At 40.7% G+C, this 16,624-nt stretch overlaps 1 protein-coding gene across 3 annotated transcripts in view; it reads left to right on the top strand.

The window, feature by feature from the left end:
• Positions 1-16,624, top strand: part of RCAN2 (regulator of calcineurin 2) — a 77,868-nt gene that overhangs the window by 38,997 nt on the left and 22,247 nt on the right. The window contains exon 1 of one of the 3 annotated variants that reach the window (XM_027886573.1): positions 2,396-2,874. The exons of the other annotated variants lie outside the window; for them this stretch is intronic. Within the exon in view, the coding sequence (XP_027742374.1) occupies positions 2,788-2,874 (87 nt within the window). The 5' untranslated portion in view covers positions 2,396-2,787. Of the gene's footprint in view, positions 1-2,395; positions 2,875-16,624 lie in introns of those variants that run through there. 3 annotated transcript variants of the gene reach the window in all.

Raw genomic sequence — 16,624 nt, 5'->3', positions numbered from 1 at the left:
TCTCTTTTGAAAGGAGATGAACAATAGAAGTACAGGAATAATCATGAAGTGGAACAGGTCAGTTAGCACATCAGGTACCAGTTTTTGTAAAAAGATTAAGGCTATTGAAATTTACAGGTGACAGTTTCACAAAAGTGAAAAAAGGAAAGAAATTATTATGGAACTATCCAGTGTAGCTCTCTATTGTAAGATCTTTTTCTCCGTCAATGTGGAACCATGCTCAGGCTTGCCATTGCTTTCACTTTGGATGCCTTTATAGGCCTCAGTGACCAGCATTGTCTAATTCTTGATCTCTTCCTTTTTCAGATGTTTGTTATGTTTTTGTCCTGTTGGTCCATCACTGCTAAAACTTTCAGCAGGCTCAGATGCATATGACTCATCTTTGCTTTCAGTGTTTCCTTCCAGCTCTTTGATAACTACTCACTACATTCTCAGTTTTCTGGTGCCGTGACTTTTTCCATTGCTGTCTGCGTAGACCTTCACTCAGGCATCTTTATGGCTTTTTCCTCTGTTTTCACATATATATTTTATTTGAATATGAACTAAAGTTACTCTAAACATGCATGAAGATGTTAACTTCATATTCTTTCTAAGAGGTGGTTTCCTATGGTTTATGAAAAATCTTGACAGTGATTAAGTAACCAGTGTACAAAGCAATTGATAATAATAAACAATATTGATTCATTTACTGCCTTTTGCTACTATTTCTGTTGGTCGGCATAATCTGGGTTTGTAAAATCTTTAGTGCTGAGATATGTTTCTGACCTGGTTCTGGATCTTAGTTTGTGATTATTGCTGAGGAGATTACTACAAATGTAAGTTAAAAAGTAGGGAAAATTATTTAATAGAACTTATAAAATAATGTTCTGATTAGAGATCTTGGCTTTTCTGTGTCAGCATCTAACCTCACTGCCTGCTGGCAGGGATAAAGAGTGTGTCACTGGTCAGAGGGTGGCCTGTCATCAGCTAATCTGGAATTCCCAGCACTTAAATTTACAGTGCTGGCAGAAGAGTGAGGCAAGAGGCTGGGTTGGCTGGAAGCTCATCTGGAGCTGCGTCTGCTTTTAGATCTCCGAATGCACAGTTTTGGTGCAAACAACTTCATGTATTTTCCCTGTGTGTCTTCATTTTGATTTTCATCAAGGGTATGGCAGCTTGCAGCCTGAACTGACTGTGGCTCAGTGTATGTGACTGAGTTTTAGACAACCTGGTTTGAGTGTCAGTAGCAAATTATATGCGGCATCACAGAATGGGGTACAGAATGGTTTGGTTGGAAGGGACCTTAAAGACCATCATGTTCCAGCCCCCTGCCATGGGCAGGAACACCTTCCACTTGAACAGGTTGCTCAAAGCCTCGTCCAGCCTGGCCTTGAACAATTCCAGGGATGGGGCATCCACAGCTTTTCTTGGCTACCTGTGCCAGTATCTCACCACCCTCACTGTAAAGAATTTCTTCCTAACATCAAATGTAGATGTTATATCTGTTAATGAAGTGGAGTTAAACAGAGCATTTTCTTACACTGAGCTATCAGCTCTTCCTAGGTTCATATCAATAGTTACATATTTTAATATGTAACTGGTAATTAATATGTAACTGGTAATCTGATTTATCAATAAATGTCAATTCTAGGCCTACAAAAATTACAAGTAATTATGGATCACAAGAATGAAATGATAAGAGGAGAACTAATGGTGCCAGTCTGCGATAAAGATCACTTTGGAAGTCCCAAATTTGTAGATATTTTATTTCTATCATTAAAAAAATAAACTTGCAAAGAATAAGCAGACCCCTGAGTCAGCAGGTGTAAAGCATCTTCACTTTACTCATATCTGGTTCTTTCAGTTGAACATAGTTATATTTGTGAAGGGTTAACACCAAGGATGGATGGTATAGAGGCTTGCCTAGTGCAGGACCCTAATTTCAAGGAAATTTTCATGTTCTGTTCTTTGAAGGGGTATTGACTTCCAAATCACACACCATGCCTCTGATCTTCCTGGGGATGAGTCATAGTGCAACGTGTATGTCGAAGCGCTGGGATCAAATTTGCAGTGTGTTGATCACTCCTGATGATAGGACTAGATGTTCTCTAATCCCGTGTGTGGGGTTATAGAGCGTGCCTTATTAAAACAGAAGACTTAGAACTATTAAAAGCAGAATGCTGATGTTTTTGTTGATTTGGTTTTGTTTTGTTTTTTTTTTTTTTTTCATTAGTCCTCTGCTGTAGATTTTAAAGTATAGTAAGGTAACGAATGCCACCTTGAGCTTGGTGGCTTTAAATGCTGGGTTAATTTACACTCAGAGCGGAGCTTTCAGTGTCAGGCGATCTTTTTTTTTTTTGCCAACATAAGCACTCAGCTGAAACAACAGCTATGACTCAGTTGACAGTGAACGCTGCTTGAATTGATTTAGTCCGAGTTCAGATTTAGCACATAATCATGTTCAATTTGATCCACCGTGCTGCCTAGAGATAAAAGGGGTTGAAAAAATAGATTTAGCTTATGTCAGTCTTTGTGGTGATGTCATTGCCATGAGAGATGGAATAGCGCTGTTACTATGCTCTGCCTGCTCAGTTGGTGGGTGTACGGGGGAAAGGCAAGGAGCAACTCAGTTTAGTGCAAAGAGCTCGGGCCGGAAGCTTGCAGTCATTGAGACAGAATTTTGGACTGTTCAACTGCAGTACTGAACTGAAGATTTTTTTATTTATTTATTTGTTTGGTTTTTTTTTTTTTTTCCTTCCAACCGTTTGTTACTCTGAGCTTGCCTAACTCTGTGTTCAAAGGCGGGGGATGCCAGCCCGTAGCATGGACTGTGATGTTTCCACTCTGGTTGCCTGTGGGGTTGATGTGGAGATTTTTGCCAACCAAGAGGTTAAGGTATGAGCCTTCAGTTCTTTTGTTACAGATGCTTCTTAGAAAAGCCTTTGGGAGCAATAGGCACTTTTATGTAGCAATTCAGAATAAGGAAGCAGATGAGATTCTGCTGCAGTAGTAAAAGACTCGCAGTTAAAAAAAAATCTGTTAATTAGGGGAGAAAAATACGGGAGAGGAATTGTGCCTGCTTTTTACTGTGTTTTGATAAGCTGAAAGAATAGGCTGGTGTTTACTCTTTAATGATATAAGAAATGGGTTGTATAACTGACATCTGTGCATATGCATGTTTCATATTCATTAAAAAAATCTTTCATTGTTAATTTTGTCAAGTTATTTTTAGTCCAGTGTCACTTTTTAGATGTCTTGCCATAAATGTTATTTATCAGTGTTGATAACCTTCAGATATTTTTATGCAGTTCAGCAGTAGCTCTTTCTTGCCTTCAGATTCAAATCATGTGTGCCAGTATAAATTTTTGTAAAGGGTTAAAAGTTTGTAGCAAGTGTTTTGGTGCATCTGCAATGTAACAGAACACAAAAAGTTGTGCATCTTGCATATCATATGAGTACCTGAAAAACAATGCTTAAATCTAAGACTTGATATGCTGGGCTCATAGTCTCTTAATTAGACAACTGCTGTAGAAAAGTCATTGTCTGTAATTGCTTACTGTTGAAATCAATTATCTTTTTCATTTATTCTCATGTTACTGCAAGAAAATCACTGCAAATTAAGTTTGAAAGAGGAATTTTAAGTATGCTTTTCACAGATCATCTGAAAGAGCTCACAGGCATAATACAGTGTTATTCAGCGGTTTATTTAAAGGACAAAGGTACAGAGAAAATTAGTTTCTAATCTGATTGTTCCTAGTATTGAAAGAATGGAACAGGGTAAAAAGGATTTACAAATTGGAGGTCAAACTTTGAATCTCTGTTCTGCTTGACTCTGAATCAAACAGTGAAGCCAGAGGAAATATCTGGAAATAAAACTACTTTGATTTGCAAGAGGTTATGATGATTATTATTTCCTTGATAGTTTGTTACCAGGTGAGATCATGTATAGTTTGTACAAATGCTTTTGTGTTGGCAGCAAGAGATTCTTCTTAATTTAAGAAGCTTTTCCCTAACAATTTCATACCGGATTTAGAGATGAAACAGTGAGTAATTCAGAGGAATGATTCAGATGAGCAGTTTTGCCTGCACTGGGACATGTTTCCTGTATTATTCTGAAGTAGTAAAATGTTCTTTTCTTTTTTTTTTCTTTTTTTTTTTTTTTTAACTTAAGAACATTTTTTTAACATGTAGGATTTACAATTGCATTGATATGAACTTGTATCTGGATCAACTGTCTTTTAGTATATGATGCATTTTCAGTGTAAGACTATGCAAAGAAATCAAAGTTGTAGTGAGCTTCCTGTATCCTTATTCATATTTCAGTAGCATTGAAAAAGCAAAATTTTGGCTTCCATAAATCAGCAGAAAGCATTCCATTGACTTGGGCAAGACTTTGATTAGCCTTATTTAAGCTGCAGCATCTGGAAAGTGTGGGCCAGGAACATGAGATAAAAGAGAACAAAAGGGTTACAGAGACGCTGCAGTTGCAGGAATTGCAATATCTTTCATGTTACTTGGTCTTCCTGTACCTTGTTTGCTCTGGTTAAAACTGCCGGGTTTTGTGGGTTTTTTTCCCTTATGTCTGAATTAAAATGTTGATTGCAAAGACTTTGGGTATATTTACTGTGGGGACTGCACTGCAGACTGCACTGCAGCTCAGAAATGCTAAGTCTACTTCAAAGTTGCCTGGCTTAGATGCTGCCAGCAGTGTGTCCTTCGTGACCCAGAGCTCACTGCAGGCTCATTTCCACCCAGTTGTCACCAAACTGCTGCCCAAGCCTGGCCAGCTCTGTGCTCATCCCTGGGCTCTCCACACAGCAGCTGGCAATGTGGACATCCTCTTTGTGAAAGTTTCAGTGCTACTGGTAGTTTAAAGGTGGAGAGACCTACTGCTCTTGGATCGCTCCCAGGAGAACTGCTGGGAAGAAAAGAGGATTTTTTTTGTGTGTGCCTGAAAGAGGGGTTCACTTCAAGGTCGAGTTTTTTGTTGTGACTGTATGGTCACAGCATAAAAATGTTTATGTGGCTTTGATAGGATGGGGAACATCAAACTTTAGGATTAAAATGAGAAGAGGCTGTTTCTGAGAAGCGATGGGGATGGAAGCTGAAGTTAAAAGAGCAAAGGAAAGCACAGAAATCCTGCCTTCGCTCCTGCCCTCTTCTCCCATGAGTATCCACCCCTTTGTCCAGCCCTTGTGCAGGTCAGCAGGAAGGCACAATTAGCATTGATAGCTGAAGTCTAGGCTGTTGTCCCTTCCATTTTCTTCTCCAATAAAGCTTTTCATGTAGGGGGAGGTTTATTAGAAGGGAACCTTCTGGCTGTGTGAAGGGAGCATTCCTTCAGCGGTGGAACAGATATTAATGATTTTACAATACATGTGGTGCTTGGTGAGATTTGCTCAAGTGAACTATTAGTCCTGTAGAAGTAGTTCTCTGATGTCAGCTAGGACTGTTTTTAGGGTTATGCTGTAAGCATATCTCACTTTATTTCAGTTTAGGTTCAGAACTGACGTGAGGCTTGGGAGATGGATGCTGTCTGCAGTGAGACACTGTTCTCCCATGAGGCTTGGAAGAAGGATGCTGATTGGAGGGAGCCATGATTCTCCTGTGAGGCTTGGGAGAGGGATGTTTGCCGCAGGGAGCCATCCCTTTGCCACTTGTGGTATGGGATTTGGCTGCTCCTGGGGGATGGAAGGGGGTGCCAAGCCTGCAGTGGCAGAGATCAGTGTGTTCAGGCTCTGGAGCTGCAGCTCTTGCTGCAGGTGGCAGTGGGGACTCCTTGAAGTTGCCAGTTCTCTGGAAGAGCACTGGCCCTTCAGTGCTGGGCAATTCTTACACAGAGCTGACACTGGGCACAGGGCTTGGAGCTCTCCAGCTTATTGCTGCATTTCCACCCATGGAAGCAACCTTGTTGTAGGCATGGTACTCTTAGCATCTGGCAGTCAGGCTTGGAAACAGCCTTTTTTCCATTTGGCCTCTGGAACAGGGGAGTAATTGCTTAGTACTGAAGGCAAAGCCTTTTAGTTTGCAGCATTTGGAGGGTCTCATCCTTTCAACAAACAGAGGTTTGTATGGCTGCCCTGGAAATGGCAGCTGGCTCACAGCACTGGCACTGTTGGTTTGCCATCCATGAACCCGTCCAACCAGCCTCTCAGCTTTGATCAGCTGCTGCTTTGAATTGTCTTTTCTAATCCAAAAATTGGGTCATGCTAATCAACATGTACAGTCAACAGACTGTACAGTGCCGGTTGGTCAGGAGCTGGTGAAGTTGAGAAGGCAACCACAGAAGTCACAAAGTGCAGTTCTGCTTTGAAGTTCACCTGGATAATTAAAATTCTTCTTTCACTGCCCCTAGATGATAATTTTATGTAATGATCTTTGTTACATAAGCAATTAGTTAATGAATATCGTGTTTATTTGTAATAGAGAATTCCAGACATCACTGAAACAGTGGCAGAGAATTTAAACTCCTGCTTCTTACTCTAAGCAACATGTTCTTATATGATTGATTCTCTCTTCAGTTATGCTCATATGCACCATTCTCCTAAAAGCAAGGTAGGAGTGGGACAACATGTCACTAATGAACTGAGAAGAAATACTAATGATCCATCTGGATCACATTTGTATCTGAAGACAGTAATGTAAAGTCATGTTGATAGGGCCATTATCTTAATGCAGGAAAAAACAATGTGGACATGAGCCAGGCAGCAAAGGGAAACAGTAGAAATAATTTCACTGTTTTGACCATATTGCTTTGGAGGATTAAATCTCATTGGAGCAGGATCTCTGTCAATCTGTAAACTGATTACTCAGTTCCAACGCTCCAGCGAACACCCTGCTAATAGGAATTGTTTGGGATGGATGGGCTGGAGGTCAGTCACTGCCCTGCAGTTGCCTTTGAGAGGTTTAGCAGACTAAACTTCTGAGGTCTGGAGGGCAAAAGCACACCAGATGCTTGTGGTTTTTGCTCTCCACTTCAACTCTGCGCTTGTACAAGTGGCTCATTTACAAAGATGTTCTGAGGTTTAAAGTTTAAGTGGTCTAAGATTAGAGTCAAGTGAAGAAAGCTGTAGAAAAAGGAGTGTAGCTGCCCCTCTAGATGCTGCCAGCTGTCCAGTGGCAGAAAGCATGACTTGCTGGGAGATTTTCTGGGTTTCGTTGTTTAAATTCTTCTCCTTAGCCATGTGAGCTTGGTTTGTGGGAAGAGACTGTTGCACAGTCATAAGACTTCACAGACAGACTCTAAGGAGGGAACCAAACAGCAGCATGACTACCAAAAATACCCTGATGGCTTGAAAGGTCTGCTTTATAACTTCTTTTGGCATTTTCTGTGGTTGGTAGTTACTTCTATTTGCAAATAAGATTGTGTCTGTGAAATCTGCAGGATCCAATAGTTCTGCTGGAGAAAAAAGACATACATGTCTTTTGATTTCTGCTTACTGTCTGTCCTCATCTAGAGTAACCAATAAAGAGGAGCTTCCCAGATGCCACAGTGCTGTTTCCAGCGCAGTGACCCTGCTGTGGGCCTCAGTGTCAGCACTGAGAGACTCTGAGCCAGCAAACCTGGGGCTCACTGAGGTGCTGCTCATAACCTGTGTTACAGACATGGGTTAGGCTTTGCCTTTGTCCTTCTAACAGGCTCTTGTGAAGGCAGCTAAACTCTTTAAGAAGTTTCCAAAGAAGTGAAACAGTGGTAAGGTGTCTAAGGGTCATGATGTGTGCCCTTTAGGCTTACCTTCAGTTACTTGTATTTGCTTTTCCCTTGACTCAGAAGAGGGGAATGCTGCTGTTTCACCAGAGATCAGTGGCAGCTGCAGGTTCTTATGCAGCTGTGAATATGGACAAGCTTTCTGTTTCTCCTCCTTGACCCTTTTAATGCTAACAGTGAACAGCAGTTTTGTATTTTCTCTGATCCTCCTTCCTGTTGGAAGTCACATGAAGATATTTCCCCTTCGCAAGGATAACTAGACAATGAGCAATTTCTCAAATGAAAATAAACAACAGCTAGAATACATTGGTGGAAGGTGAAGCATTAATCCAAGACAGGTAATAAGGTTAAGATGGACCTTGTAATTATGCTGATAAATAGCCTAGCCTGTGTGAGGAGCAAGGAAGAGATGATGATTTTCTTCAGCAGATCTGAAGAATTAATCAGTACAGCTAAAGATTGAGGTACTTGTAATACAGATAAAAGTGTGATACTGATTTGTCATTAAATAATTACTGTGGTTAGAATTCCCAGAAGAACCTAGAGAGGTGAAGTACCCAAATTTCTTTGTTTTTCTCAAAAAGAAAAATAAAATCTAGGACGTTTTCAGGTCTACAGTGATCAAGTCTCATTCTCCTCTGAAGGTGCTTTATATGTGCACTCTTTTGTCTCAGATTTTACTGGTGCTGTTTGCTGCTGCTTAGCATGACTAAGCTTTGATACTGAGTGAAGTTGCAGGTTTTGAGGCAGAGGTCTGCACCAACCTTGTATGTATCTTTTTTTTTCTTTCTTTTTTTTTTTCTGTTTTTTTTTTCTTTTTTTTTTCCTCGCAGACCAATGTACATATGTTATGGTTGGACAGTTCTTCTTCCTTTAATATTTTCTAGGGGTGATTCCACCAAAAGCCTTAAATAATCTGATTGTTCATGTGCTGAACAGCCTGTTTGCTTTGGAAGATGTTATCTAATCATGTGCTGGCGTGCAGACAACCGTGACAGTCTGGTGTTGAGCAGAGAATTCTTCCTTGGCAAAGAGATGCTAAAGAAGACGACGACCACAGTTTATCAAACACTTGGCTAACACACAGGCTGCCAAGGTCCAGAAACTGGCCAAGCAAAGCTTCCAGTCAGTGCTCAGTTGCTGGCAGATTTGCCAAATAGTAAACTTCTCCCTTTTTTTTTCCTCATTGCCATTGCTTCTAAAATGCATGTGCAGCCACTGAGTTTGCCTCCAATCTGTTTTCCATCTCGAATTCAGGTTGATTTTTGCTTTGCTCCTATCAATTCCTGAAAGCACAGACTACCTTCTCGTAATGTCAGTGTTCTCGTGATGTGTTTAACTGTCCCCACGTGGGATTTCTGTTGTTGCTGAATCAAGGAGAAGCCTCTGGTTGTAGCAGCTCTGGTGGAGTAAACAGCCCCATTGTCCTTGCAGAATGGAAACCCAGCTGGATGGGCTGGGTGCTGCAGCAGCATCTCCATGGCAGCGTGTCTGCTCTGTACACCTGGAGTTGCTGCAAAACCTCAAAGTGGTGTTACAGATAAAAAGTTTCCAAGTATTCTCATTTGCAGATGGAGAATTAAGGAACCAGGAAGTAAGTTTTCTGATTAGGAAACTGGATTGGAATGAATCAGAGCTGGTGTAATTAGTAGCCCTTGGTTTTAACAATCAGATTCTGTAGATGTTCAGTCTCAAATGTTATTGAGCAGTAGATGTTTTCCAAAGAGCAAGGATCTTTGCTTACTTAATAGATGGCTTTGGTTGGTTTATTTTTTTGTTGTTGTTTTTATTTGTTCGTTTTTTTTAACTAGCCCAAACTTGCTGCTTTTCATAATCTGCATTAGAGACTGACTTTGTCTTGCAGGATGGCTTCACATTTAGCAGGAGCAATGTACTGCAGCATGGAAGAGCCTCCAGTTTTGCAGCACCAGATACTCCCATCTGTTGAAATAGTAGTCACTGAGCTGAGAAACCCAATGAGCCTGTTGTGCTCAGAGCAGTAGCAACAGGCAGCTGTACAGGGGAATTTCTGCAGCTCAGTTTGTCACTCGCAGAAGAATCTCTCCTGTAGTGAGTAATATTCTGGCCATAAAAAGGTGGAGGCATTCATACAGCTGAATCATGCAGCATGACCTCTGCTGTGTTATACCCATGACTTGGCCAGAGAAGGGGTAACCTTGCAGAAATCTGACTTGTTCTTTTATTCATGTAAGTCAGATGTGCTGGTGTGAGGCAGATGAACAAGTTATGGTAAAAAAACCTCTGCTAATCCTCTCAGTAAAAGAAATTCCATTTATGGAGGAGATAAGAAGATTATTGTTTTATTAGCTGTACAAATCTTATTCAAACTTTACCAACCCCAAGTTTCATCATCCTTTGCTGTATATTCTCTTGCCCGTTGGTAAAGTTCATTCAATTTTGGCCATTTTTCCATGTTTCTTAGAGAAAAACAATAACTAAACCACTAAGAATAAAAGGTTTTTCATTATCTAAATAATTAGACCTATACTGGGAAATTGTTTTAACCACTGCTTCTCTGTTCTTCTTATTTAAGAAAAGCAAATATCTTTAAGGGCCAGGTCAGAGGTAGAAGTCCTCCAAGCTGTGGTTTTAACCTGAGGGAGAAGGAAAGAAGTTGTTTAAGCAAAATGTGGCTGAAATGAGGAAGGGGAGCATGGGGTTTCAGAGGATGGAAGTTACTGTGAAGAAGGGCCTCTGTGGTGAAAGACCAAGAGTGGAGAAAACCCTTGTGGAGGCTGGGGAGGGGAAGGCAGGTTGTGGCAGGACTTCTGACTGAGAGGATGACAATGTCAGGGAAGTGAGGATGGAGGGAGAGTTGATGAAAACAAGAATAATCAATGGAAGACCAAGGTGGGAACAGATGACTGACTTCTCATGCTGTAGTGGAATTATTTAAGGGCAGAAGATGACACAAGATGCCAGAAAAACCCATTGATAGTCTAAAAAAGGAAGACTTCGTGACAAAGCTCTCACCAGGCAGGTGTTAGCATCATTAAAACCTTAGTTAAATTAATCTTGACAGCTTTCTACTTTCCTGACAGCATCTTCCACCTCCAGGTAACAAAATCCCTTTGAGAACTGTTAACTCTGGGCTGCTGCCGCTCTCCTTTCAACATCCTCCACAAAATTTTTTGCTGTTAAATGTCTCACAAGGAATCAAATGATTGAATATGGATAGACTAAGCTACATGTACATGCATGGGACACAAAATATTTTGTAAAGCTCACAAAAAAAAATTCAAAGGTATTTTTTTAATATATCTTATTCCTGCCTTCTCTGTCTTTCTTTCTGCTTCGTCCTTCTGGAATGCAAGAAGGGACTGTGTGTTTTCCCTTGTTCAGTGTGGTAGATGATACTAAAAACAAATAATAATGTCTAAACTGTTCAAAGTAAGTGATACACTAAGATGTGATATATCAAATAATGAAAAAGTTCTGGGTGTATTTTTTGGCAAATGGAGGTAGGTAATTTTATTTGATTTTCTATTTTGATTTTATCAGTTAAAGAAGAAATTATTAGTAGCAAGTCCTGCTGGGGAAAATTATTTTGAAGAAAGCTTTTGAAATAAAGTCTGAGATCAGATGAACAAGGAAAACTTTTTTTGAAAAGACATTTTGAGCAACCTTCTGGAGCTGGTAAATAGTGTCTCCTAAGAAGATTATCTGGGAGACCAAGAAGTACATGAGAATTAGCAGCTAAGGAGGCACTTTTGAATGCATAATGGAGATTATCTATCCTGATGCAAAGGACAGATGGGTTGTACATTAAGAGACTATTAGAGCTAGATCAGATACCCCTTTTGCTTTACAGCAGTTTAAGGATTCATGTGTATATATATATAGATATATAAATCAAGTGTGCAAAATCACAAAATAAATTTCAATTAGCAGAGGTTCCAAATAAGAACAAGGAAAGTCTTGTGATGTATAAAAATTAAGAGGAAAAACAATGCGCAAATCCATTAACAACAAGATATATAATGTGGGGAGAGTGGTGGTGTGACTGTTTCCATGTGTGTTATATAAAGGGCTTGAAAGATAATCAGCTAAATTAACAGAAAAAAACCCCAACTCTAGTAGTGTCCAGAGCAGAGAAAAACTGCTAAAAATATGTCACTAAGACATTTATTTAAGTGTACAGGATGAGCTAAAATCTACCTAAGAATGCTTAAGGATGTAGCTGAAATAATTTTTTACTATATGAAATTATCTTTGAGAATTCATATGTTACAGAGAGACTGCTGAGGATGGGAGATGGAAGGAAAGAAATAGCATTTGTGTTTAAAAGGATGAGGGGGAGAAAGGCCTGGATAATTGCAGGTTATTTTTATCTGACTTGAATTTTGGAAATAACTTTGTAAGTACTTTGGAAGTAATTAGGCCTGGATTGTCTAGACCAAATCATGTGAAACCAATATGCCTTCCTTGTTTGGCAGGGCAGCAGGGTAAGTGGGATAAAAGAGATGTGGAATGTAGATATTTTGACTGAAACTTTCACACTGTTCAAGTGATTTCCGTAAGTAATCTACATTCTAAATATAATTTCCGTAAGGTGGGTGCATAGTTGTCTACAAGATGTCTAAACTAGAACCAATTTGTTCTCAAATGGTGAAGACATTTAGGTAGGTAAGCTCACAAGTTTCTTCCTGGCACCAGGCTGAGATTAAAGAGATTAGTCAACAGAGAAAAACCTTAAAAACATGTGGATGACAGTGATCTGGTGGGGCAGGGTCAGAATTCTGAACAACCTTTAATTAAGCAACAGGATGAAATTTAGCGCAAAGAAGAACACCTGGAAAGAAATCGAGGTCACAGCTCTATAAAGAAGTCCATGTGTAAACAGTTGTGTGATGCAAATCTCTTAAGTTCTAGTCAACTGCAAAAGTTATAATCAGCAGTATCATACTTCTGTAATCAAAACCAATGTAGAATCACTGGATGGTTTGGGTTCAAAGTGACCTTCAGATATCATCTCATTCCAACCCCTTGCCATGTGCAGGGACACCTTCCACTAAGCCAGGTTGCTCAAAGCCCCATCCAGCCTGGCCTTGAACACTTCCAGGGATGGGGCAGCCACAGCTTCTCTGGGGAAACTGTGCCAGGGACTCACCACCCTCACAGCAAAGAATTTCTTCCTTATGTCCAGTCCAAACCTGCTCTCTCTCTTTTGAGACCACTCGCCTATAGGAAGGTACCCTTGTTGATTTATTCTCCCCTAAATGTTTAACGTAAAATTTGAGGTTTATATTTAGAAAGTCCAGTTCTGTTGTGTTTCTGACTTGAGTGTCCCTTAAAGAGATTCTGGACTCTGCTGAGGGACTTGTGGGATGAACTTGTTCACTTTTGGTTGATAATTTGTCCTTCTTAATTAAATGCTAGTATCCCATACTGATTAAGTGCACAGTTTTCAATTGAAATTGAAATTAAAAAGTGTAAATTCTGTTCTTAAGGCTACAACTGATGCTGCTTCTGCTGTGCAGTGATGTGCAGCTGGATGCAGGTACAGTCCATGCATCAGGCTGACTGGTCTGGAAGACCCTCTGGCACTTGAAGATGAAACCGCAGCAGCGAGAAGGGTGTTAAAATTGCTTCCCATTATTTTGACTGACTAGTTCCCCCAAAATGGGCAGTCCCACTTCTTCTCCTGTCATTTAGAATCTATTTGCACCAAACTTTAGTGCTTTGAAAATCTCGCTGACCTCAAAGTCAGACTCTTGGAGTCTACACTGTGTCAGGGGAGGTTTAGGTTGGGTATTAGGAAAAGGCTTTTCCCCCAGAGAGTGGTTGGGAACTAGAACAGGCTCCCCAGGGCAGTGGTCACAGCCCCAAGCCTGACAAAGCCCAGGAAGTGTTTGGACAATGCTCTCAGGCACATGGGGTGACTCTTGGGGAGTCCTGTGCAGGGCCAAGAGTTGGCCTTTGATGATCCTTGCAGGTCCCTTCCAGTTCAGGATATTCTCTGATTCTGTATGTCTGTCTCCAGCAGTACAGACTGGCACAAGGGCATTCATGAGACACCTTTCTGTCACACACAGGCAGTGTGAAACAGTGCCACAGAGCAAGAAACTCTGTGGGATACTAATAATTTTTATGTGTCCTACGTATTTTAAAAAAAAACTTGTTCATAAAAAGAAGAAAATTTTTGTTTGGTACCACTCTGCTTGCCAGTCACAGGACTTGTGCCTTCTTACTGACTGCTATGAATCTGTGGAGAGCAGCTTCAGTTTCATAATGCCAGTCCAGTATCTTTTTAATATCATGCTGTTACTGATACATTTTTCACATCAGGAAATGAAAATGATTTTGATGAAGAGCAGTTCTAGTTTTAGCTCTAAGATAGGATTAGTCTACTTTCCAATTCTTGTTTCTAAACGAAATCTGTGCCAACTGGAAATTATCCAGTTGGTTGAAAAATGACATGGGAGCAGTTCGGTCAGGAATATTTGCTTTTTCAGCCTGGGGTTTCTTCCATCTGCCTAATAAAACAATTATATCACTGTAGGACTGAAATTCCCTTGTCCTGTCTGGAAGTGGATGGTACTGGTGGCTGTTGAGGCAGATGGAAACCATTGCCTCTTTTTCTGCCCTTCTGTACCTGATACAGAGCCTGGGTCTGTCATCCCATCAACCCCTTTCTGGGTGCTGGGAAGCTGCTTACCAAGTCCACACCTTCTCTTCTGGCCTACACAAGCCCAGTTTTCTGCAGTGTGCTAAATTCATTGATAAATGAAATAAATTTCACTATAAATGCTAATTAATCATTTTGGTATGTATTGGAAATGAAAATACACCGTTGAAATCTTTTTTCATTAGGCAGGTAAACCATTGCATAGCATTTCTTTTGGTATTTCAGCAATCTGTACAATTTGGGATCCTGGTGTCCTCTAAAGACTGTGACCTCTGACGGGGGAGAAAACAGCCTCTCCGAGTGTAAAAGTATTTTCAGCACTTTTTTTTTTTTTCCACCAAAGTTTGTTCAAACTGGAAAGCATTGTCAGTTTTTTGTAGGACAGTGCTGAGCTGGGGGTTCCAGTGACAATATAGAAAAAGCATGGAGGGAAGACTGTCTCATCTCTGTTTATGCAGATACTTTCCATCCATTTTCTGGCATGATCTGCAAAATCAAATTCACAGTTTAACTTTTCAGAGTGATAACAACATTAAGAGGAATTATACCCAGCGGATTATAGCTCATCTGAGCCTCCTCTGAGGGCACCAAATCAGTGAATGTGGGAGAATGAGAAGCTTGAAGTCTTTCATAACTCTTTCAGTGCAATGTATAAATATAATCATTTTACTCTGTGGAAGTTCTGACATTTGAATTTAGGAGGAACAGACTGTTGATGATGAATATGGATTTTCACTGACAAGCTACAGAAAGAGAGGGGCTCCATCTCTCTGATCACCTTCCTGGCCACCTCTGGACCTGCTCTAACAGGTCCATGTCCTTTTTACATTGAGGGCCTCAGAGCAGGAGGCAGCACTCCAGGTGGGATCTCACTAGAGCAGAGCAGAGGGGCAGAATCCACTCCCTCACCCTGCTGCTCTCACTGCTCTTGGTGCATCCCAGGACACAGTTGCCTTTATGGGCTGCAAGTGAACATTGATGGTTCATGTCAAGCATGATATTTGTCAACGTGATGTCGATATCCCTCTGTTTGTCACATTTGTAAACAGAACGTTTCTCTCGTTTTTTTTCCTCTTTTCCAGCTTAATGACGATTTTTTTTCCTAGTATTCCTTTTACCTCCTCCTTACATGTTTATTTCTGATACTTTTATGTAAGCCATTAAGCCCGAAATGCTATTTACACAAAGTTCAGGTAGGGTTGCTACAGGCTCAACTGGAGGCAGCCCTTGGTGCATCTTCACTGTACAAAGAGGCTTCATCCAATCTCAGGCTGTAACTCCTCGGAGCTCTTCAGATGTACAGACAACAGACCCGCTTGAGTAATTTGCAAATGAAGTGTAAGACAGCAAATGACAGATGGTCGAGACAGATTGGCAAGAGTAAGAAACAGTCGAACAGTACAACCAGAGCGTGGCCGCGGCACTGCTGGTTGTGCCCACTGACTGTGGGCTGCAGTGGCAGGGAGGAAGGCAAGAGAGGATGATGAGAGGATGTGTATGGGTGGGTCGGTAGCTTCCCTTGTACCTTTTTTCCATGGTTAAATAACATTTGTGGAACAGCATGAGATTAGAGTGTATTCCACTCTCCTACTTGCTTTTTTTTATTCGTAGTCACTTTCAAAATTGTCAGTGTCCTTTCCAAATCCAGACAAGCCTGTATTTTTAGTCATGTTCGTGCAGTTTGTGGTGTTGGGGAGAGGGAAGGGAAAAAGCATTCCCCATGACTGATGAGAAACAGCTGAAATGCTATAAATGTTGATCATTGTAGGCAAAATAGTAAATCAGGAATGGGCAAGGCAAGCATTTTATTTGTTTAAACTGTCCCATGGCTTCTTCTTGTATATTTTTTAGTTTAACTGGGTTGACAGAGTCAGGGAATGAATAGTATGCATTTTATGGTTGTTTTACAACATTGCATCTCCAAGAGTATAAATAAAACACAGTTTCTCAGCTCTTAGTGTTCCCTTTGTGATATTTCATTCTTGCATTTAGCATTTTGTACGCTGACATCCTAATACTGCATCATTGACAACAACAGAGGTGTCCCCTGACACTTCAACAGCTCAGGAAAATAGTGAAGAGTAGTGTCATAAGAAGATGGATATTTATATAGCTTTTTTTATGGCCCCAAAGTTTACACAGTTAATATGAGGAAGAAGTTCTTTACTCTGACGATGGTGAGGCCCTGGCACAGGTTGCCCAGGGAAGTTGTGGCTGCCCCATCCCTGGAAGTGTTCCAGGCCAGGTTGGACAGGGCTTGGAGCAACCTGGGACAGTGGAAGGTGTCC

The sequence above is a fragment of the Empidonax traillii genome, unplaced genomic scaffold (assembly GCF_003031625.1).
Source record: "Empidonax traillii isolate 1590-97213 ecotype Southwest subspecies unplaced genomic scaffold, ASM303162v1 scaffold190:size869923, whole genome shotgun sequence".
In the NCBI taxonomy this organism is placed as follows: domain Eukaryota; kingdom Metazoa; phylum Chordata; class Aves; order Passeriformes; family Tyrannidae; genus Empidonax; species Empidonax traillii.
The sequence above is the reverse complement of the archived record's forward strand: the minus strand, read 5'-3'. Positions and strand labels throughout refer to the sequence as shown.